The sequence below is a fragment of the Drosophila miranda genome (assembly GCF_003369915.1).
Source record: "Drosophila miranda strain MSH22 chromosome Y unlocalized genomic scaffold, D.miranda_PacBio2.1 Contig_Y1_pilon, whole genome shotgun sequence".
Taxonomy (NCBI): Eukaryota; Metazoa; Arthropoda; class Insecta; order Diptera; family Drosophilidae; genus Drosophila; species Drosophila miranda.
Genome location: NW_022881603.1, coordinates 25,229,035 through 25,252,921, shown reverse-complemented (window position 1 = coordinate 25,252,921; position 23,887 = coordinate 25,229,035). Strand labels below are relative to the sequence as shown.

The window sequence follows — 23,887 nt, the reverse complement described above, 5'->3', positions numbered from 1 at the left end:
AATATTGAACCACACGACAAAGAGTGTGTGCGAGAGAGACAGAAAATCAGTCTGAGCGTGACGTTGGGCGCTGCGTAGCCACTGCCAATTGATTTGTTCCTTTTGGCTATAAAAATTATCTGATCTGGTCCAGATTCAGCAATCTGATAGATATGGTCGTTATCTATGATTCTGCGTTTTTAGTTTTCTCGAATCTGCAATATTGTGGATGCAACAGATTTTCGTCCTTTGTGGGGGCGGAAGGGGGTGGGGCGAAATTCTGAGATATACGTTTTATAGTGAGATCTAACAGAAGTGCGGATACCAAATTTGGTTACTCTAGCTTTAATAGTCTCTGAGATTTGTGGATGCCCCAGATTTTCGTCCTTTGCGGGGGCGGAAGGGGGTGTGGCGAAATTTGGACACGAAACGGTCAAGGTCCGATATCACAGGAGTGTGGATACCAAATTTGGTTGCTCTGGCTCTTATAGGTTCTGAGATCCTTGAACTCATATTTTGCAATTGGCAAAGCCGACCATTAAACCTGTGTGTTAGAGAGAGACAGAGCGAGAAAGAATGAAATTGTTTTCTTGATTCTGGCTATAATCATTATACGATCTGGTTCAGATTTTGCACTGTAAAAGATATGGTCATCCTCACCGATTTTGCGTTTTTGGTTTTATCGTATCTTTAAAAATGTGGATGCCACAGATTTTCTTCTTTTGTGGGGGCGGAAGTGGGCGGGGCGAAGTTTTGAAATATTTTTGTAGCAGTGACATATCACAGAAGTCTGGATCCAAAACATCGTTGCTCTAGCTCTTATAGTCTTTGAGCAGTAGGCGCTGAAGGGGACGGACGGACGGACGGACAGACGGACAGACAGACAGGGCTCAATCGACTCGGCTAGTCGAAGAAATTGAAAAAAAAAACGAGGGGGAACGTTGTGAGTTGCTGCGGACACCGCAACTCTACAGTTATACCCGATACTTAGTCAGTATGGCTCTCCTCCGGCAGACGCCGCTAATATTAAACGACACGACAAAGAGTGCGTGCGAGAGAGACAGAAAATCAGTCTGAGCGTGACGTCGGGCGCTGCGTAGCCAGTGCAAATTGATTTGTTCCTTTTGGGTATAAAAATGATCCGATCTTATCCAGATTCAGCAGTCTGATAGATATGGTCATTATCTATGATTCTGCGTTTTTAGTTTTCTCGAATGTGCCATATTGTGGATGCAACAGATTTTCGTTCTTTGTGGAGGCGGAAAGGGGTGGGGCGAAATTCTGAGATATACGTTTTATAGTGAGATCTAACAGAAGTGCGGATACCAAATTTGGTTACTCTAGCTTTAATAGTCTCTGAGATTTGTGGATGCCCCAGATTTTCGTCCTTTGCGGGGGCGGAAGGGGGTGTGGCGAAATTTGGACACGAAACGGTCAAGGTCCGATATCACAGGAGTGTGGATACCAAATTTGGTTGCTCTGGCTCTTATAGGTTCTGAGATCCTTGAACTTATATTTTGCAATTGGCAAAGCCGACCATGAAACCTGTGTGTTAGAGAGAGACAGAGCGAGAAAGAATGAAATTGTTTTCTTGATTCTGGCTATAATAATTATACGATCTGGTTGAGATTTTACACTCTAGAACATATAGTCATCCTCTACGATTCTGCGTTTTTGGCTTTATCGTATCTTTAAAAATGTGGATGCCACAGATTTTCGTCTTTTGTGGGGGCGGAAGTGGGCGGGGCAAAGTTTTGAAATATTCTTGTAGCAGTGACATATCACAGAAGTCTGGATACAAAACATCGTTGCTCTAGCTCTTATAGTCTTTGAGCACTAGGCGCTGAAGGGGACGGACGGACGGACGGACAGACGGACAGACAGACAGGGCTCAATCGACTCGGCTAGTCGAAGAAATTGAAAAAAAACGAGGGGGAACGTTGTGAGTTGCTGCGGACACCGCAACTCTACAGTTATACCCGATACTTAGTCAGTATGGCTCTCCTCCGGCAGACGCCGCTAATATTAAACGACACGACAAAGAGTGCGTGCGAGAGAGACAGAAAATCAGTCTGAGCGTGACGTCGGGCGCTGCGTAGCCAGTGCAAATTGATTTGTTCCTTTTGGGTATAAAAATGATCCGATCTTATCCAGATTCAGCAGTCTGATAGATATGGTCATTATCTATGATTCTGCGTTTTTAGTTTTCTCGAATGTGCCATATTGTGGATGCAACAGATTTTCGTTCTTTGTGGGGGCGGAAAGGGGTGGGGCGAAATTCTGAGATATACGTTTTATAGTGAGATCTAACAGAAGTGCGGATACCAAATTTGGTTACTCTAGCTTTAATAGTGTCTGAGATTTGTGGATGCCCCAGATTTTCGTCCTTTGCGGGGGCGGAAGGGGGTGTGGCGAAATTTGGACACGAAACGGTCAAGGTCCGATATCACAGGAGTGTGGATACCAAATTTGGTTGCTCTGGCTCTTATAGGTTCTGAGAACCTTGAACTCATATTTTGCAATTGGCAAAGCCGACCATGAAACCTGTGTGTTAGAGAGAGACAAAGCGAGAAAGAATGAAATTGTTTTCTTGATTCTGGCTATAATAATTATACGATCTGGTTGAGATTTTACACTCTAGAACATATAGTCATCCTCTACGATTCTGCGTTTTTGGCTTTATCGTATCTTTAAAAATGTGGATGCCACAGATTTTCGTCTTTTGTGGGGGCGGAAGTGGGCGGGGCAAAGTTTTGAAATATTCTTGTAGCAGTGACATATCACAGAAGTCTGGATCCAAAACATCGTTGCTCTAGCTCTTATAGTCTTTGAACACTAGGCGCTGAAGGGGACGGACAGACGGACAGACGGACGGACGGACAGACGGACAGACAGACATGGCTCAATCGACTCGGCTATTGATGCTGATCAAGAATATATATACTTTATGGGGTCGGAAACGATTCCTTCTGGACGTTACACACATCTACTTTTACCACAAATCTAATATACCCCAATACTCATTTTGAGTATCGGGTATAAAAACCAATCCAGAGCAAGCCACATGCATGTCCCAGTCCCTGCCACAAACGGAGCCAAAAGACAGCCAGCCGAACGCAGCCAAGTGATTTGCATCAAAAGTTAAGACTTTAAACTTTAAGCTGCCAAATTGGCAGAAACCCAGAGCCCAGCAAAACCTGGATGCTCCGGAGGATGTGGAGGTAGAGGTCGCAGGCTAGACAACTCTTGGCGGAGGAGGAAATTGCTTGCTTTTCATAACTAAAACTTGGGGAAATTATGATATTCATACAGGAAGACAATTTTCTTCAACATCTAATTCGGTTGCAGCTCCAGCCAGGAGTTCGTCCGTGCAACATTGCAGCCAGTAGCAGTAGCAGCAGACGCAGCAGCAGCAGCAGCATGAAATTTGTTTGCGGTCGTAGCCATAAGTTTGTCCGTCGACAGGCAACTTGTGGCGGCTCCTGGTTGGCTCCTGGTTTCTGCTTGCTGCCTGCTGCCTGGCTGCTCTTTGCTAGCTTTTGACTTCTGACAGCAGTAGCTAACCTCCCAGAACTTCCTGCCACTTCAGAGATTTCCTTCGTTTAAGCCCTTCGCGAACTGCTCCATTTGTAAATCTTTGGAGCACTCGCTCCGAACACACTTCGGGGAAGCCCTTGGAGGAGCACCCAGGAGACAAGAGGCAGGATAAATCGGGGAGTATATACATTTATTCCCATTCAATTTATACTCTATAAGGATAGCTCTCAACTAGCAGCCAAGGACGAGTAGGGTCGAAGGAAGGACAACCAAAGTTCGTTGTGAGTTTTGCTGCTTGTTTTGCGGCAGTTTTGACTGAAATCCCTTACCGCTGTCCTCTGCCCCCTACTTCCCCTCTAGCAAGTCTTACCAATTCGGTTGGCTTTATTTAAGTTACAATTTGCCAACAACTGATAGGTAGCCAACCGCCAGTTGGCCAAGCACTGACGTCTTGACTTTCATTAAGATTCTGCATATTTGGCAAGGTGTCAGCTCCAGGCTTCAGGGTTCAGTTTCGGACTCGGAGTCGGAGTCGGTTCTGTCTGGGTGTATTTGCAGGTGGAACTCACTCCTCACTGGGCCCCCAACTCCTCAGTGCCCTGCCCCAGCTTCAGATTCAGCTCTGGCTCTAGATTTGGCTTCAACTGCGGCTCCAACAATTGGCCTGGCCAGCGACTTTGGGCTCAGAAGCGCCGCCATGACGAGCATAATTTAACAAGGCCGACAGAGCCGCCACTGCCACAGAAGACCAAAAAAAGACGAGTAACAGGCCAAAATGGCAAAGGCAGTGGACTCGGCGTAGGGACACGGCACAGGTGGTTATGAAAGAGGAAGCAATCATATTTTTTCCATTCCTGTTGACAGCGTAATCAGCGCCAGGGTACACAGGGAGAATTGTAATAAAAATCCAAATGCAATTTATTGTTCAGCAGAAACAGGTTATTCATTACTTTATCGCTGCGAGGAGTTCACTATGGAACGGCAGCTGCAAACACGATGTCCTTGCACTTCTGTCGCTAAACCTGGCACTTTGTGGTCTTCCACTTGTGTGGGAGATTATTTAGCAGCGAATCCTGGCTACCATCGATGCAAATGAGAATACTCTGATATTTTACTTGGACTTTTGTCTCAGGCAAAGACAAACAATCAAGAGGGAGAAGCTACGCACACTGTCAACAATTGTATTTGGATAAGGTCAATAAACACCTCCAAGCAAATAACACGAATAATAATGGAATCCCGAAGCATGGCACACAAATTATTCCGATATATTATGGGACTATCCACGACAGACACATCCAAAGTTTTCTCATTTCGCGGGGCATGTAAAAGTATGCTGCAGAAATCGAGAAAACGGATGCAAGCAGTGCGGCCACACCAAAATAAATCATTAATTGCTTGACAGAACAGAATAGGCAGCCATGTTTCCGGTTTAATTTCCTCAAAATGTTGTTGAAAGTCGGGGAATAGATTTGTGGTTATCACCTTTAAGAATTATCACCCAGCAAAATCCATTAAAAACTCATATATCCGTGTAATATCAATTAAACTTTTGAACCAATTTAGAGGAGCACAAATTGAAAACAAGGCTGAATAATAAATGCCAAACAGTAACAAAATGCACTTTGAAAACCAAATCATGTTAGAGCCTTACTGGTCGCAGCTGCTGGAAAAAGCCTAAAACAAAAATTTCACTTGCGGAATATTTTAAAAATACTCGTATAATGTTGCCCAGCGGCAAATTTAAAATTAAACGAAAAACTTTAAAATAACTATACAAAAATAAAAGGAAAATGAAAAAGATAGAAGGAGAAACAGGAAAGATGGAGAGAGGTGAAGAGCTGGGAAGGAGTGTGCCTAACAATAGTTACAAAAAATGTTTGGAAGACCCCTCCATGGCACCAGAGCTGACCCAAAAATGGTAGGCACAGGCGGCACTGGCGCAAGTGTTGCCAACTTAATAAAATGAAGCTCAAACATGAAAAGTTGACCAGGCCAAGAGTGCCAGCACCAGGAGGAGCAGCAGCAGTACAAACACCAGCAAAATGCGGCAAATGCATGTAAAAAGTTTTGCCAAAAAATACATTTCCTTCTTTGTTTTTTGGCTTGTTTTATCGCTGTCACCAGGTTCTCGCTTTCCCTCCTATATAAATATATATATATAATACAGATATATGTACACATGTACATAGGCCAACTCATATTTTACAGTTGCTGCCTCCATTCTCTATCTGTGTATGTGTGTGTGTGTGTGCTAGCTAGTGCCACAAGTCTCTGTGGAGTGCCTAAATTGAATATCATCAAGGCTCAAATTAATGTCTTCAACAGCCAAAAACTTTGCCACTGGGACCATGGACCCAGCGACCGCAAGGAATCGGTGGCGGCGGGGATCTCACCCGAGAAGTTTCCACATTTTTTGCGCTTTTCTTTTGCTTTTCCTGCCTTCTCTGTTCCTATTGCTGCTGCTGCTGCTGCTGTCCGCACATTTTTGTTATTCCCAAGTTTTTGGTTGAGCTCTGACGCTGATGCTGACGCGCCAAAGCTGCTGGATGTGGCCTGCCCCTACTGCTGCTGCTGCTGCTTCCCGGAAAGTTTTATGCGGCTCAAATTGAAATATTTCCATAGGGCTTTGAATACCCTCACAAGAAGCGGGTTAACCGAAAAGTTGGGCTATCATCGATGGGAGAAAAGCTAATTCAAAATCAACTAAGATTTGCTCAGGTATGAATAGGGCTGCAGTTTTTTTTTGGGCAGGGTATCTATCCAATACTTAGAATTGATCCCAAAAGGATGCAGCATAAATGTTCGCACGAGTCAGAGGTTTTACATCGAATTCATGATTGGATATCAAAGCTGTCATGAATGATAGGGATGGGCTTGAAGGGGTAATTTCTCTAGCAGGCGTACGAGTATCTATGAGTATCTTTCTAATCCATTAGTTAAGATACTTTATAATGGCATAGCGTCATATCTCCGACGACATATCTCCGCCCAGTACATTTTGCCGGCGGAATTATGTCGCTTTTTTTCTGGCGGACTTATGTCGTTTGAAAGCGTCATATCTCCGCTCGGAGATACATATGACGTTTTGAAACGACATATCTCCGCCGTGTCACAAACGACATATCTCCGCCGTTCCACAAACGACATATCTCCGCGCGGAGCTATGACGCTTAGAAGCGACATATGTACATATGTATATCCGCGCAGCGATTTTGAGCAAATTATGCCGATACACCATCAAAAAATACAAAAAAAAACAAAAAAACAAAACAAAAGGAACAAATAAATTTGCAGTGGCTACGCAGCGCCCGACGACATGTTCTGACTGATTTTCTGTCCCTCTCGCACATACTCTTTATCTTCAGCTGGTTACCTAACTGTAAATGCACCGTGAAAAATATTGTCTTAATTGAGCAAATATAGCTACTGCATAATTTATGAACAGCGTTTTTATTAGGAAGTTAATTTCATTAAACAAAAATTGTTAAAGAATGCCGTGTTGTATTTAATGTAATATTATTTAATATGTAATATGTAGATAATTTATTGTTTTTAAACATGTGCATAGAATAGAATGTTATAGAATATTTTTTTCTGTGCAATAGGCAAAGCGTGCGAGGCGCGCGCCAAAAATATGCCGCATTATTCTGCTGCATTCATTCCGATTCGGTTGCTCAGACAGTAAGAACATGGACTACGAAAATATTAAATTTGAATTCAGAGAAGGAAGCCGAGCGGGCTGCTCGTTACTGTTGTTTTCATTATGCGAGCAACAAATTTATGTAAAAAACAAACATTTAAAACTAGGCGAAACCACATACATATGCCGGGTTAAACTCTGTAAAGCTAGAGTTTATTTAAGTGCAGACAAATCTAGAGTTTACTCAAATCCTGAATATGTTGTGCATAGCCATGGCCCTCAGAGTGATGAAATGGAAAAAATCAGTGCTCTTAGTGAAATAAAACTGAAGTGCGAAAATAATAGCAATTTCGACACCAAAAAAGTATTCAATGATGTTCTTGCTGAGTAAGTTAATATATTAATTAAAATTTTAATAATACATCCTGCCTTGCTACATATGTACATACAGTGTTTGTACAGTGGCTCACAGCTTAAATGAACCAAAGCACGTTAAAAATTTAAAATTTTCATAACTTCTAAACCATCAAACTTACCAATGAAAATCAAATGACAAACAAAACGAACTTCTTATATTTTTTAACATTTTTCTAAGACGTTTTAAATAATAAATAACAAAAATACTGCCTTTTGCCACCCCACAGCTTATTTTGTTCAAAGAGAACTTGAACCAAATAGGCTGTGGGGGTGTTTTCTAGTGCGCATTTTGTTTTTTTCCTTTTTGCGGGGTAACGGAGAAGAATATCGAACTTTTTTTTTTTGGTTGGTAAGATAAGTAAAATTAAAGACTATACAATACCAAGATGTTGCATGAGGAACAAATTCTTTTTCAATTTTTGTTTGACGCTTCACGGTACGGGCGCGCGGGGATATTACTTCAATTCTCTTTTACGCTACTCGGCTTCGTCAATGCCTCGGTCAGCGTCGAGTCGGTGTGTCTCGAGAGAAAGAATACAAAAACAAAATATGAATCGTCTGCGTGCCGAAACCGTAGGGCAGCGTGATCGCTGATGTCTTTGGCGCGGCACAGTGGGGACTCAGCCGAAATAGTAAAAAAAATTGTATGAGTGCTTTAGATAAATTTAATGTACGCATCTAATAGAGAATTTTCCAATCGAATTTTCAAGATTGTTTTAGTTTAAAGTTTAACATTTTTTCAGTGTGCAAATATTTATTGAACTCATATTCACTAACTAATTTAGCAAGCTGAGACGGCCATAGGTCCCACTGTGCCGCTCCAAAGACATCGGCGATCCGCGACCACCGCTTCGACGGTGCTGAGGCTCGAGAGTCTAGAATTGCCGAACAGACGAAACCGATGGGCAGCGGGGTCGCGGTAGAGACGAAGTACAGTCGAAAAGGGAATTGAAACTCCGCGCGCTCCCTCGTGACTTTTGGGTTCTAATGTTAGGACCCGCCATAGAACAGCTTTTTGGTCGCTCATGCAACATCTTGGTATTGTATAGTCTTTGGTAAAATCTCAACAGATATGTATTACAATTTTTTTTATAGGACTGCTCAATTGATTTTTACAGGGGTTTGAAGTTTGAAAAGTGCTCTGGTTCATTTAAGCTGTGAGGCACATATGTATGTACATATATGTATATGTATGTACTTCAGCGGTCGGCACGCACACATTACATTGCGTTTGTGTGCGTTGACAGAAGTCAAACTAAAACAAAAAGTATTATTGTGTTGCTGCCGACCACTGTTACAAACGCGTTGTGCCGGGTCGCAGTTTGACATGATCGTTCATGTTCTATTACGTGATCCGGTGTTTCTTGCGAATCATGCCCCTTTAAGTCCGTTTGCGAGACTTTGGTCGTCGCTCGGTTTTTGACCGGTAAATGCTCGTTTCGAAGTCCGTCTGCGCGCATTGGCCGTGCCGTCCCCTGATGTACATACATATGTACATATGTATGTACATAGGTGTACATATGTGCATGCGAGCAGACAAGAAATGCACACAGACTGATGTATTATTTTTCTATTCAATTAATTAGGAAAACAAAAGGTGAAGCGGAGATTGAAATAAATTATGACGCTGTCAAACGCACTTTGCAAAGAAAAAGACAGCCTTTCTTGCCAAAGCCTCCATCTTCTGCAGAGAATGTTCTGGAAGCTTTTCAAGACGAAAATATTATGAACCGTTTTGGAATAACCAAGGGAAATACTGCAAATCAGCATTATTTAATTGATGCTACATTTAAAGTGTGCCCTTTTGGAGATTTTAAGCAACTTTTAATAATTTATATTAAATATTTGCAGAAGGTAAATTTCTTCTTATGCTACACTTTATTTACTAACTCTAATCAAAAATTTTTTGTAATTAGATAACCCCTTTTGTTTTTGTTTTGATGACTCGCAAAACGGAGCTGTGTTATCAGCACTTATTCACATATATAGACTCGAACATTTGCTGCCTTAAAGGAGCATCCTTTATATCAGATTACGAAAAGGCAATGCGTAACGCGTTAAAAGGTCTGCATCCCAACATGAATTTTTACGCCTGTTGGTTTCATTTTACTCAAGCATGCAAGAAAAATGCCAAGCAATCGAGTGGTTTTGAAAATACGCTTAAATGCAATAAGAAAGCTTACATGCTATTTATGAAATTTTTGCACTTGCCGCTTTTACCAGAAAGCAAAATTGTCGAAGCATTTAACCTTCTAAAAGGCGAAGCAATAAACTTAAATAAGAAGCTGTTTTCTCCATTTTTAAAATATTTTAATAGACAGTGGCTTAAAAAGGTATATTTTATTTATTGTTTAATAATTGAGTTGTATTTTACTTATTAATTTTTAACCCTAATTTTTTAGGAGGGACCAAAAAGCATATCCGTGTTTAAGAGGTCAACTAGAACCACGAGCTCAGTAGAAGCTTATAATTTGAATTTGGGAAATAAAATTCGAGGAAATGGGCACTTTTTTAAATTTGTTCAATGTCTTATTGATGCAGAATATGAAAAAAGTCGCGAGTTTGCTTTACTCTTTCAAAATGGTGGTAATGGAAATCAGACACAGAAGAAGAAATTACGTGTAAGTTGAATACATTTTAAGTTAATCGTTAAAAATAATATGTTAGCTTAATTATTTTTGTTCTCAGGATCGCTCAAAAAAATAATGGACGCAATGGATCTTTTTGAAAGAGGTGAAATAGATATACAGGGATTTCTGACATGCACTGTTTCCTTAGCTGACCGCTTTTCAAAGCAGGACTTCTTTGAAGGGGTGGACAATGAAAGCAATTTAACTGGAATGTCTTCTGATATGAAATCTTCCACATCGTCACTTTCATCGAATGCTTCTCATTCAAGTCAGTCATCTGATAAATCATTGGTTCAAATGAATCCATGCAATGTGTGCCTATGTAACCCAAAGTCTGTGTTGTTGCGCCCGTGCAATCACGTAAACATTTGTGGTACATGTTGGGATCAAATTGTGGCCCACAACCAAGCAAAAAAAGAGTTGGAAGAAAATGAAAATATAAAGCCAAAATGTCCAAGTTGCAACCGAGAAGTCGAAGAGGCCATACGCAATGTTTTTATTTACAATTAACTTGTGTAAGTTAAGAACGACAAAATTTAAGAAAACTTCTATTATGATTTCTGTGTATTTGGACTATTGCACATTTTTTAATTTCAATAAAATCATGTTATAAAATGAAATGCTGTCAAAAAAATATAAGTGTATTTTACATGCGAAATTAGTTAATTATTTTCTGGCGGACTTAAGTCGTTTCGAAACGACATATCTCCGCCGTGTCACAAACGACATATCTCCGCGCGGAGATATGACGTTTTGAAACGACATATCTCCGCCGTTCCACAAACGACATATCTCCGCGCGGAGTTATGACGTTTTGAGACGACATATCTCCGCGCGGAGGTATGTCGCTTTAAAACGACATAATTTCGCGCGGAGATATGTCGTTTGTGGATCGGCGGAGATATGTCGTCGGAGATATGTCGCTAGCCCATTATAATCCCATAAGCCAAGGATCTCCTCCCTCTGGAGAGCCCACCTTAGCCAAGATTCCCTCCCCCTTGTTCCCCTTGTATTGGGGTATGCCGCACTCATCCTCCATTAGCCAGATTCCCTGCCACCATTCCTGCCTAATTGCACGCATTGCAACCGCCATCAACTTGGTCAGTGATTCCCAGCTCCCAGCTCCCAGTCCCCTTGGATTTGGTGGGGCACGCGTCGATGCGTAAACCGCGCAATATGTTATGCATCCCCTGGGCGGACCGAGGAAACCAAAACTAAAACCAATACCTGGGTTGGCCGTCCACATCCCTCCGCCAGGATGGAGGAAGACTTCTCTAGCCGGGGAGTGTGCGTGTGTGTTATTAATCCCAGGCAATCTATTAAAAATGTAAAATGCATGAGGCTACGAGACAATTGCAGTAGAGACTCCGTTCGATGTGTGTGCGCTGGGGAAATGTCTGACTGTCTGGCACACCGCACGTAACCACCGAACGGGGCGGAGCAGTGCCCGCAATATAGGTAGTCCCCGTCTACGGTTATGTCTCTCCCTGATGCGTGCCTGCTTTGTGGCAAGTCAAACTGTGCAACGTCTCCTGCTGCTGCATTATTTACGCGACGGTTCTTGTTTATTGATGTCTGTCTGTCTCCGTCTCCGTCGCCGTATCCGTGTCCGTCTCCTTCCCGTTGTGGATAGTCTCGTGCCTCGTCTCCGCTGCAGCTTGGTCTTGCTTCGCTGGGCAAAGCTCACCCCCTGGCTCACCTTCCTCGTGGCGCGCTTTGTGGCTTTCTTTGGGATCCTGCCCCAGACGCCGCTCCCCGTCACACACCAAAATACTTACATATTCATGAGGGTTGCGGCAACAAAGTAGCCCCAAAAAAAAAAGGAACGAAAGAAATGGAAAGAATGGAAGGTAAAGGTAAAGACTGAGCGAAACGAAGGAAAAGCCAAAAAGGAAATTTCTTCGTATGTATTGCCAAATAAAAATTGCGGTTCAAGTTCGTTGAATCCATCCCACTACTCGATTCTCTTGTTATCCTCCACTGATGCAGCCACTCTGGGGAATTGTGCTCCTTCCTGCCTTCCTGCCTTGCTGCCTTGCCGCCTTGCTGATGATTCTCTGCTGTTTTGTTGCCGGCGTCGATCCGTGTACATATTTGCCAATTACGATGCAGCAATCTGCTGCTTAAATATGCCGATTTAATTGAGTTTAATTGTGTGGATGATAACTTGGGGGAAATATTTGAAAAATTCCCCTCATCCTGGGCGAGTTGCTCTGGCCCTTTGGGGCCATGAAAATCGATGGCAAATAACAGGCTTTACCGTCTCCAAATTCTAGTCTTTGTCGGAACACAAAAGAAACCGAAAAGAGCTTATTAAAATTTATACATTTAAATAGCATTTACCGCTAACCCACCCACAGCAATTCTACAGCTGGGGGGTCTTGTCATCCAATCCTAGAATCCTTCGCAATTTGTTGTGTACCCGCAGTTTGGCACACACTTTGGCCGCAGCTCAGGGGCTGGAATTGACAAAAGGGGTAGTTGGCACACACACAGAAACACAATGGGAAGTGGAGGTGGAGGGATACCCACACTCACAATTCCCGCTAGACCGAAAAAACAATTTTACGGTTATTCCTGGCAAATATGAAAAGTAAAATGTAATAGCCCCAACCACTTGCAAACATGACAACAACTTCAACTCGAACTTCAACTACGACAGGAACAGGGGCAGGAGCAGCAACAGTAGCAAGGACAAGCCGAGCAACCCCCCGGGCGGCCACAGCAAGGCAGGACAGGCGCGCGTAACTTTACGCCCATCGTCGTCGATGAGTTGTTGCTGCTGATTTGCTATTTCGCTTCTCTCTTTCAGAGCGGATACCCTGCCAAAGAAGAGCTATGATCAACATTACACTGTGCTGATATTCCAAGCAGATAAACGAAATCCTCTAGTCCTATTCAGATGTCGAATGAAATCGAAGAATTGGATCATAAATTAACAAAACTTGGGACTTTCAAGTGTATAATGAATGTACAGGTATTGAAAATCTACACCTTAAAAAGCCTTTAGGAAAGAGTGTTTCAATGCCATTGAGTTTAACATGCTTTACATTCTATCGCCAAGGGAAGGGTATTCTCCAAAACTTATTTTCCCAGAGATATTTTTTCGATTTCGTACAGACGGGGGGCATATTTCAACAGTTGCCAGTTATGTTGTTGCTGTCATAATATTGGCTTGCATATATCATTCTGACGGTCTATAAAAATTTCCGCACCGAACCAGAGCAGGCAGAGCGGGCATGGCGGGCCAAGCCGGGCCAGCAGCCAAGGGTTGGTGTTGTCGTCGCACTGTTGCACTTGTCATAGATACGCCATATCGAGAGGGTTGGGTTTCGGGCCTGGTCTGGGCTTGGGGTAAGTGGGGGGCTGCCTGTTCCATTCTCGCTATTCGAAATGTAATAAGCCTCGATGGACTATCGCTTATTTTGATCCTAAATGGTTGATAATAAATTGTTGGTGCAAAATGTGAACATTTCAGTGACAACCTTTCGGGGGAGGGAGTGGCAAGAAAAAGATTTCACAAAATGGTGTTGTTGCGGGGGTGCGTTGATATGTATGGGAAGTGGAAGTCATCCCTTTTATGTCTCTCATCAGGATTAGAGAGCCCAAAAGTTGGCCGAAACTCGATTGCAGTGACTGAATCACGCTTTTTATTGGGCACGTTCCATACACTCGTACACGGAGACACCTCGGAAGCTGCCTCAGTTGCGCATTTACCTGCAACTCCCAGTGGCAACATTTTTATTAATATTTAATGCGAGTTTTGCAAACTTTCCGCCCCTGCCCGCACGGTACTGTGCCCCCCTTGCGTTACATCAACCCTCATAAAGCGGAACTTTTCGCACAACTGACAACTCAATTCGGCATTACTCCGAAGCTCTGGGAACCCCAAAATCCCCACTCCTTCCAACGCGTTGCACGTGCCAAATATTTTGGCCAATCTCTCAAACAGAACAGTGAGGGTTCTCCTCTCCCGCGCTTCCTTCAATGCAAAGTTGCGGACTCCATTAGATGTCACTCCTCTTTGTCTCTGGCTTTGCCTCCGACTCTGACTCTGGCTGAGCTTCAGCTTGTTCTCTTCTTCTGGGGCGCCTTCATAGCTGTGTAATGACAAATTTTCCATCATTCGCTATGGCCCCGCCTTCGTCCATCCCTGTCCTGCTGGGCCAGACCAGACTTCGGGGGAGTCTGATTCTGGGTTGTGGCTCTGCGAAAACTGGCAAAAACAATCAATGCATGTAAGCCACCCTCTGTCCCCATAGATCCCACCCCTCATTCCCCGCTTCCGAGCCCTGAGGCCTTTTTGAGGCGTTCCCCAAACGCTGTCACACAGATGTCAACATTTGTTGTAGAGGTCCAGGGGATCAATCAGCGCAACGCAATCAGCGCTAATCTAATGAGTGTCGGTGTGTTGCATGTGGCATGGGAGTGGAATAGCCATATTGTTCAGCCGTTCAGTTGTTGGGGGCACGCTTGGATCCTGAGGCTCCTCAGAGTTTCCCAAAGAAATGACAGAGTGCGTTGTCCTTTTCCTCATCATCTCCGTGCAAGTTATGAATATTGCAGAATGCCGAAACGACATCTTGTAACTTCTCAAGTATGTAACGGGACTTTTATGAGCAGTTACCGTTGGCAACGGTGGCAGGCAGGCAGGCAGAAGTCTGTCCCAGTCAGCCATCATATAAAAATAATTATTTGCCAGGGCATTCATTACCCATGACAGTTCCACGAAGATCCCAGAGTGCCAGAGTGTCCTCGATCCACGCCACCCGCCTCTGCAGTCAGGCTACGGCGAATATTAAAAATGCAATTTCTACCTCCAAAAAAAGGGGAGAGTAAAAGGAAAGGAGGGTGGAGTGGAGTGGAGAAAGTGCGTGCTGCCATTCTCCATTCACGGACACCGCAATACGCATTTGCAAATTGCATTGCCGACTGAGGACTCTGCCAAGACCTGGCACCGGATCCGCACCCGAACACAGACGCAACGAGGGGGAACGTTGTGAGTTGCTGCGGAGACCGCAACTCTACAGTTATACCCGATACTAAGTCAGTATGGCTCTCCTCCGGCAGACACCGCTAATATTAAACGACACGATAAGGAGTGCGTTCGAGAGAGAGAGAAAATCAGTCTGAGCGTGACGTCGGGTGCTGCGTAGCCAGTGCAAATTGATTTGTTCCTTTTGGGTATAAAAATGATCCGATCTGATCCAGATTCAGCAATCTGATATATATGATCATTATCTATGATTCTGCGTTTTTAGTTTTCTCGTATCCTCAATATTGTGGATGCAACAGATTTTCGTCCTTTGTGGGGGCGGAAGGGGGTGGGGCGAAATTTTGAGATATACGTTTTATAGTGAGATCTAACAGGAGTGCGGATACCAAATTTGGTTACTCTAGCCTTAATAGTCTCTGAGATTTGTGAATATCCCCAGATTTTCATCCTTTGCGGGGGCGGAAGGGGGTGTGGCGAAATTTTGAAACAAACTCGTCTCGGTCCGATATATTAGGAGTGTGGATACCAAATTTGGTTACTCTAGCTTTTGTAGTCTCTGAGATCTAGGCGCTAATGTTTTACTCTAAGCAAAGCCGCCTATGCTACGTGTGTGTTAGAGAGAGACAGGGCGAGAAAAAATGAAATTGTTTTCTTGATGCTGGCTATAATAATAATACGATCCAATTCAGATTCCGCAGTTTTAAAGATATAGTCATTCTCTACAATTCTACGTTTTTGGTTTTCTCATATCTTTAAAATTGTGGATGCCACAGATTTTCGTCCTTTGTGGGGGCGGAAGTGGGCGGGGCGAAGTTTTGAAATATTTTTGTAGCAGTGACATATCACAGAAATCTGGATCCAAAACATCGTTGCTCTAGCTCTTATAGTCTTTGAGCACTAGGCGCTGAAGGGGACGGACAGACGGACAGACGGACGGACGGACAGACGGACAGACAGACAGGGCTCAATCGACTCGGCTATTGATGCTGATCAAGAATATATATACTTTATGGGGTCGGAAACGATTCCTTCTGGACGTTACACACATCCACTTTTACCACAAATCTAATATACCCCAATACTCATTTTGAGTATCGGGTATAACAAAATGAAGTTTGGGAAAGCAAAGAAAAAGAGAAAAGAGAAAAAAACAAACACGAATGTGCAGCACACAATATTTCGGATGAGGGAAAACTAATTTCGGAAAGAGGAAATTAAATGTGGCAAAGTTTGACATGTTACAGATTTCTTGCTGTTGCTGTGGCTCTTGTTTCGATTCTATATTCATTTGTGGAGGCAAATAATTGAAACATTTACCACTGCTGCTGCTGCTGCTGCTGCTGACAAACAGGCAAATTCCAATTTCAATTTTCAGCCAAACAGAAGCTCGCACTCAGGGGCAGGATACAGGATACAGGACAGGTCATACGTACAGGTTGAACGAATTTTAAAATTATTTTTAACTGCTTTTATCAGTGTAACTGAGCTGAACCCAAAGCCATTCATTTGATTTGAATTTATTTGATTTTAATTCCATTCCGTAGGGCTGTGTCGTGCCTTCTGTGTTTCGTTTCGTCTGCTGGCCAATTTTGCATATTTTTACAACTTGCGCTCGACACTTAATTTAGTCAATAAGATGCAAATGATTCCGCCAGAGTCTAATTGGAAAAGCAACTCAAAAGAGTCGGTGACGGAGTCAGTAAACTGCAACTTTTCCTTAGTTCTTGGAGTCCACCCCATCTCCACCTCCACTTCCGACTCTGACTCTGGACTCAGCATTAAAAGCTGCGGTGAGTCAAACTTATAATTAAGAGGGGATTTACTCTGACAGGGCAGAGGGTCGGCGGGGCTCAAAGACTGATGAGCTACAGCGTTTCTGCATTTCATCTCAGTTTCTTGGTTTGGCAGAACGAATTTAAGGATGGATGAGGAAGTGGATTACCAGACAATGCGTTTGCACTGCCAGAAAGGAGGTAAAGGTTTTATTCGGCTCTGAATTATTTCTACTCTTTTCCGAATTTATCAGTTTGATGGAAGAATCTCAAATGCACTGCAGTGCACTGCGGCAAAATGTAGATCTCTGTCTGGCAAGTCTGTCGTGGAAAGTAATGACGGAAATGATGGAACTCGGAATCCTCTCAGTGCACAAATGCCATCTGCAGCCGGCACAGCCGCCAAGGATGTGCAAATTCCTCATCATCAAGTGCTGCTCAGTTGCACGTCTGTGATGTGATATGATTCGGTTGTGGTAGCCTTGCTCTCTGGCTCTCTGTTTTTCTACCAGCTGTCTGTCTCCGAGGCAGTTTGTCAGACTTGGGTGTTCCTTGCGGCTTCGGGTTTCTGGTTTCTGGATTCATTTCGAAGTACACTTTCGCACCCATTCGCTCTCCTCCGTGTGCTGTGCGACACCGTTGACACATTCGACTGACAAATGGCCATAAGTGTATAATTGGATAAGAACTTGGGCCCAAGGAGCCAATCTCTGTTGCATTCTCTCTAACTAAACTCTTTTTATGCACCCATTTCCAACTAGTTTTCCAGTTCAATCAAATTAGCAGCGAATGAAATCATCGGAGCGGGGCACAAGCGATCTAATATCTCTCTGGATGGAGTACTGCATGGCTGACTATTTATCGCTTAATCACATCAGCATGGCCCATATCGGGCATCTGCATGTAACATTTAGCAACATCAAATCGTTACTCTCCCACCCGTCCACACATCAAAGCCAATCAAAATGGCATTTCAATAATATCAGAGCCATACAATCGCATCAGCGGGGGGCGCTGTCAGCGAGCGGTGGCGAAGGGAACCGTTGTAATGGAGCGCGGGTATTTTTACCCAATATGCCCGTGGAGTTCAGAGGTATGCTGTATTCCTGCAACAGTATTTAAAAAGTAGGGGAAACCATGTACTATTCACAGTCCCAAATGTTATACAGTGAAGAATGAAAAAGAATTGATTTAGACTATAAAAAAATACATTATTAAATAAGTAGTGTGCTGTAGCCGGTAGTTGGTCGTATAGCACTCCGGTCTAGGGCATCTGATAGTCCGTATCCCTTCCATAATCGGAATATTCTGGCTTTTTTCGTTCGGTTCGGTATGTGAGTGTGTTTGTGTGGGAGAGAACTTATGAGTCAGTGAACAGATGAGCGTATGTTTGTCTGTCTGTGCGAACACATCAATGATTCGTTCACAAATATTACAAGCATGAACACACACACACAACCATCTGGCCACACGGCCGGATAGACCGAGAGAATGAAAGAGGGAGTGAGCGAAAGAGATGGGTTGCACGGCTTGGCTGGGGCATGCGGAAATTGTGTCAAACAATACTTTCGCTTTCCCTCAAAATGTGTCCCTGCCCCAAATGTATTTGTATGTATATCTCAGTGTCTGTGTATCTGTGTGTCATAAAGATATTGACAGGCCCATAAAGATAACCGTAGGGGGTTGTGAATGGCTTGTCGAGGAAGAAATTAGGCGAAACTCTCACTCCAGACTTTCTTTCATAGTAATAATAAATATCAAACAAAAATAATACTCAAAATGCATTTTTTTTTCGGCCGTATCTATATTGAGATTGAAATTTGGAATTTTAGTTTTTGGTCAGATTTTTACTTGGGGTCAATGGGGCAACCGCAGCACAACTTATCGACGGTCTTGGATTCCTCCGGACAATCTGTGTCTTTTGGATCGGCCAGTGGGAACAGCTTGACGGCCGGGAGCTTGGTGATGCTGATAGGCGGCGTTTCACATTCACAATCCGATGGCATCTCTGTCTTCACTGGTACAACTGGCACCACTTTCTTCACTGGCATACCTGATACCGATGGCTGGTTTGTTGCCTTAGAGTCTACGGTCGGTTCTTCCTGGATGCCGCCGCAGTGCGGACAGATGGAGCAGCCTTTTGGAGGATCTAGACCATCGTATCCCGAATGGCTTCTACAGTGTTGGGGGCCAACGCTTTCTGCGCTCTGCTGAAGCCCCGAAGTTTGGGGTGAGTTGATTGTACACCCACAGGGAGAACCTCTGTTGGGTGCTACCATATGCATCTGTGCCCCAGCTGCGGTGTGAGCCAGTGATGCGACTTGTTCTCGAGGCACAGAAAGAGGGTCACTCTGGAGACAGGAAGCGAACCTGGTTTCTCGATGAACAGGATCCGGGGATCGCTCCGGGCTGGGATCAGTATCGTCTTGCTCTCTACTGTGAGGCACGGTAGTGGTACTGTAAGGAACAGCAGCAGCAGTGAACGGGATAGCGGCCAAGATCCTGTGTTGTCCTGGACAGTTGGGAGCCCCACAGAGTTGTGGTCGTTTGTAAGGATCAACAGGGCCTTGCTCTCGATGGTAAGGATCTTCAGCTGATTGTTCTTGAGTGTAGGGGTCTGCAGTGGATCTTTCTTGATTGTAAGGATCAGCAACAGATTGCTCACGACTGTAAGGACCTGCAGCGGACTGATCCCAATTGTAAGAATCTGCAGCTGATTTTTCCCGATTGTATGGATCTGCAGTGGACTGTTCTCGATTGTAACGATCAACAGCTGATCTTTCTCGACTGTGAGGATCAGCAACGGACTGTTCTCGATTGTAGGGATGAACAGCTGATTTTTCTCGACTGTAAGGATCAGCAGTGGACTGTTCTCGATTGTAAGGATCTGCAGCTGATTTTTCTCGACTGTGAGGATCAGCAGTGGACTGTTCTCGATTGTAAGGATCAACAGCTGATTTTTCACGACTGTAAGGATCAGCAGTGGACTTTTCTCGATTGTAAGGATCTGCAGCCGATTTTTCACGATTGTAAGGATCTGCAGTGGACTGTTCCCGGCTGTAAGGATCTGCAGCGTGCTGTTCTCTATTGTAAGGATCTGCAGCGACTTTTTCTCGATTGTAAGGATCAACAGCGGACTGATCTCGATCGTATGGATCAACACCAGATTTTTCCGGACTGTAAGGATCAGTAGAAGCAGTGTAGTTCACAGGAGACGGGATGCCGGATTCTCGTTGAATAGGTGATTGTCCCGGACTTTGAGTACCATTGGTTTGTTCTCGAGGAACAGCCTGAGGCGCGTTCCTTGATTGTCGTTGATTAAGAATGACATTATTGTTGTTATTGTTCTCAACCGTAAGGATCAGCAGCTTATTTGTATTGTTCTCAACTGTAAGCGTCGGAGATCGTGCCGGACTGGGAACAGCACTGCTATGTTCTCGAATGTAACGCTCCGGAGAATTAATGTACTCGATCGTGGTTCGCCCTTGACTGGGAATAGCTGCGTACTGTTCTCGAGTGTGAGGATCAAAAGCGGACTGTTCTCGACTGTGACGATCAAAAGCGGACTGTTCTCGACTGTGAGGATCAAAAGCGGACTGTTCTCGAGTGTTAGGATAAGCAGCGGATTGTTCTCGACTGTGAGGAATATAAGTGTCTTGTGCTCGAGCAAAGAACGGGAGCCTGGATTCTGGTTGAGAAGGTATCGTAGATCGTCCGGGACTGGAAATAGCAGCCGACTGGTCTCGAATGTAAGGAATAGCAGAGGCTTGCTCCCGAGGAACAATATGCTCAGTGTACTCGCCCGCAGCAGCTTCCTTTAGTTGTGGATAGCTGGTGATCGTCGATCGTCCTGAAATGGGAAGCACTGATCGTCCCGTGGATCGTCTCGGACTGGGAACCACAGGATTTCCGACTATGTTCGCCACGAGGGACTGTTTCACCCGATTGGATGTCTCGTCCACTGCTTTATGCGGACTGGGACCCGGACTTGAAATCGGGCTGAGAAACGGGCTATTACAGGCGTCGATATGGTTCTCGCTGGTGATGATGTAATTCTTTTTTGGGTCCATTCCTGCGTCACTTGTCTCCGGGCAGTCACCTAAAGTGCCTCCTGTGCCTGCTTTACTCGCTTTTCCTGCCTTGCACTTGCAATGGACATCACTGCTATCCTCAAGGGAGAGCTCCTGGCCATACCTGAAGAGGTACTCGAGAATGATGCCGTTGGTCCAGCCGAAACCCGTCTGATTCTGGTACTCCCCGCCACCTCCACCAGAGCCGAATTTCTCGCAATTGTACTGAAAGAGAAAGCGAGGGATGGACATGGACTGCTGGAATCATCAGAAGGATTGAGGGAAGGATAGCTCACCTTCTCGAACATGAAGCCCGTTTGGCTGTAGGCCTCGTAGTTGTTCTTGACCCAGCGATGAGCCCAGCGCTCGGACATGGTCCTGGCCTCGGGCGTTCCCAGGTTGTATAGCCCGTCGATGATCATGAACATCATGGGGGCGCACACGTTCGGGTAGTCCCACTGCTGGCCGGTTTCCTTGTTCATTGTGTTGGGCACTCCGCCGGGGTAGTCGTCCAGTTTGTGCGTCTTGATGTAGTTCATCACGCCCCGGGCGATCTTTTCAGTGTCCACCAGGGGATAGGCGCGGGCCCACAGCGGCGAGAAGTTGGAGGCGGAGAAGTAGGGCCGCGGTTTGTTGTTGAGCAGATCGTAGTCCAGCCAGATGCCCGACTCCTCGTTCCACAGGACGTCGCGCACCGCCTTCACGAGGCCGCAGGCAATGTCCGAGTACTCTTCCACCTTGGCGGTGTTGCCCGCCTTGCGATTGAATTCGACCAGGATCTTTGCGCTGCGAAAGAGGATCACGTTCAGTTCGACCGGCACTATTGACGTGGTCTGGATGTCCTTCAGCGTGCCCCGATTCGTTCCGTCCCTGGCAATGAACCAGCGCGAGCTAAAGTCCATGCCAGACTCGCAGGCCGACTTAAGCTGCGTGTAGTGCCGCTCCTTCTCGGGCTCGCTCAAGAAGTCCGCCGCACTGGCCACGTCTTCGCGATACGACTCCGGCCGCGGTCCCGTCGAGCAGTCCTTGTAGTGGTACATGGTGCGACCCCTCACCTGCACCTGGTGTTTCTCGATAAAGTTGTCGAACTCGGTCTCGAGCTGCGGCAGCGACTGGATGGCGTACTTCTCGTCCATGGTTATGTCCACGTAGGACTTCATCATGTGTATCAGCATCGGAGGCTGCGAGCGTCCGTAGTAGTAGATGCGCCCTCCGTTCGGAACGAATCCGTACTGTCGCACTATCGAGAGGAAGTTGTCGATCATGCCCCGGGCCGTATCGTGCATCCCACAGAGCAGCAGACCGCGGATAATCCACAGTGAGTCCCAGTAGTAGAACTCGATGAAGCGGCCGCCCGGCACAATCACTGGGTTGGGGACGTACACGATGGAGTGTTTCTCTGGATTTTCCTTTACCTCGTCCTTCATGCGCCGGCCCAGCACCTTCCACAAGCCGTTTAGGTCCACAGCGAATTTCCTCAGATGCGGATCTGCAATTCTGTTGATGAACGGCGGCTCACACTTCCAGTCGGGCGGTGTCCACTGCTCCAGTTCGGTGCCTTTCTCCAAAAAGTGTTTCTGTAAGCGATAAATGATAAATATATATATATGATAAATAAATATATGTGCAATGTGCCCTCGTAGAACTGTGTCGAACCTCCACAAACATCTGCAGGAACTGGAAGGAACCATCGTTCTTCCGGCAATTGCGGAACAGCTCATAGTCGGCCAGCACCCTCTCCGGCGGATACTTGCTCTTCATGTCCACAAAAGTCTTGCAGTCCGGAAACATGTTTGACCTCTGTACGGCGTCCAGCAGCGGCCCGGAGCAGTAAACAGCCCTGATGACAGATATTTTCGAAATGGTATAGAATCGAAATTCTATCGGATGCGATCACTACTCACCGGTTCGCCGCGCCGAGTACCAGGGGCCCACACCGGCACAGATTTTGGGGCATTTTGCACAATGAATTTTGTGTGTTGTGTTTGTTTGATGGTGCAATGCCAGATCCAAATAAAAATACATGTAGACAGACTGCTCAGAGGCGACCCTGTCCTGCCCGGTCCGGTCCGGGGCATAAATCAAAACAGCAGCGGCCATAAATCAGCGTAAATAGACAGGAAGCGCCTTCTCCTTAGGATCTTCCTGAAAACCGAATGCGAATGCTGCCCCCAACTACGTGCCACACATTTATTTTAAATTACCATAAATGTTCTTTCTGCGCCATCCACTGAACCGATCCCACCCACCCAAAAACCGAGAGCTCAGAACCCAGAACTCAGAACCCAGAACCCAAAAACCGAGATGAACAAGAGGAACTTGGCCTAAAAGCTATTGGCCTCTGTGTCCATTTGTAATTTCCAGACAATTTATCAAGCCAACGAAAGGGAGAGCTAGAGCTGCCACGGAGGGCAGGGAATACTCCGTAATTCGTACATTTTAGCCAAAGGGAGGCAAAGGGGCCAGAAGTCGGAATTAAAATGGCGCAGAAAATGCGCTTCAAGTGGCCGTGGCCATGGCCATGGCCCTGGACATTGGACTTTGGATGGATGCAAGAAAAACTCAAGAAAAATACAATTTTTCGATTCCTGGGCAATCAATTGATGTGAAGAGGAGGGTGGAAAGCAAGTGAAATCAGCCGCGGGCGCGGCACTTCATAAATTCCTTCCCATCCTTCAATGGCATGCAACTTTTGGCATCGGCATCTTTATGAAAACTTTGCCAAAGAGAACGAGAGAAAGCACGGAAATTAGTCATGTCGCACTAGCATTTGCATTCGATTTCGCATTCTCTGTCGTCTGCAAAGTTTCAATTGAATTTCGGGCAAAAATGCGTTCCAGCTT

At 45.0% G+C, this 23,887-nt stretch overlaps 2 protein-coding genes across 2 annotated transcripts; one reads left to right on the top strand and one right to left on the bottom strand.

Moving 5' to 3' along the window:
* Positions 1-7,142: 7,142 nt before the first annotated feature.
* LOC117191740 lies at positions 7,143-10,864 on the top strand. Its single transcript, XM_033396524.1, has 5 exons — positions 7,143-7,546; positions 9,163-9,430; positions 9,493-9,909; positions 9,979-10,197; positions 10,265-10,864. The coding sequence occupies exons 1-5, from the start codon at positions 7,209-7,211 to the stop codon at positions 10,280-10,282; spliced, it is 1,260 nt and encodes a 419-aa protein (XP_033252415.1). The 5' UTR covers positions 7,143-7,208; the 3' UTR covers positions 10,283-10,864.
* A 7,894-nt stretch (positions 10,865-18,758) lies between these two features.
* On the bottom strand, positions 18,759-23,061 carry LOC108160713. Its single transcript, XM_033396176.1, has 4 exons — positions 22,949-23,061; positions 22,701-22,884; positions 21,341-22,621; positions 18,759-21,269 (listed from the first exon to the last, which is right to left on the bottom strand). The coding sequence occupies exons 1-4, from the start codon at positions 22,999-23,001 to the stop codon at positions 18,822-18,824; spliced, it is 3,966 nt and encodes a 1,321-aa protein (XP_033252067.1). The 5' UTR covers positions 23,002-23,061; the 3' UTR covers positions 18,759-18,821.
* Between the last annotated feature and the right edge of the window lie 826 nt (positions 23,062-23,887).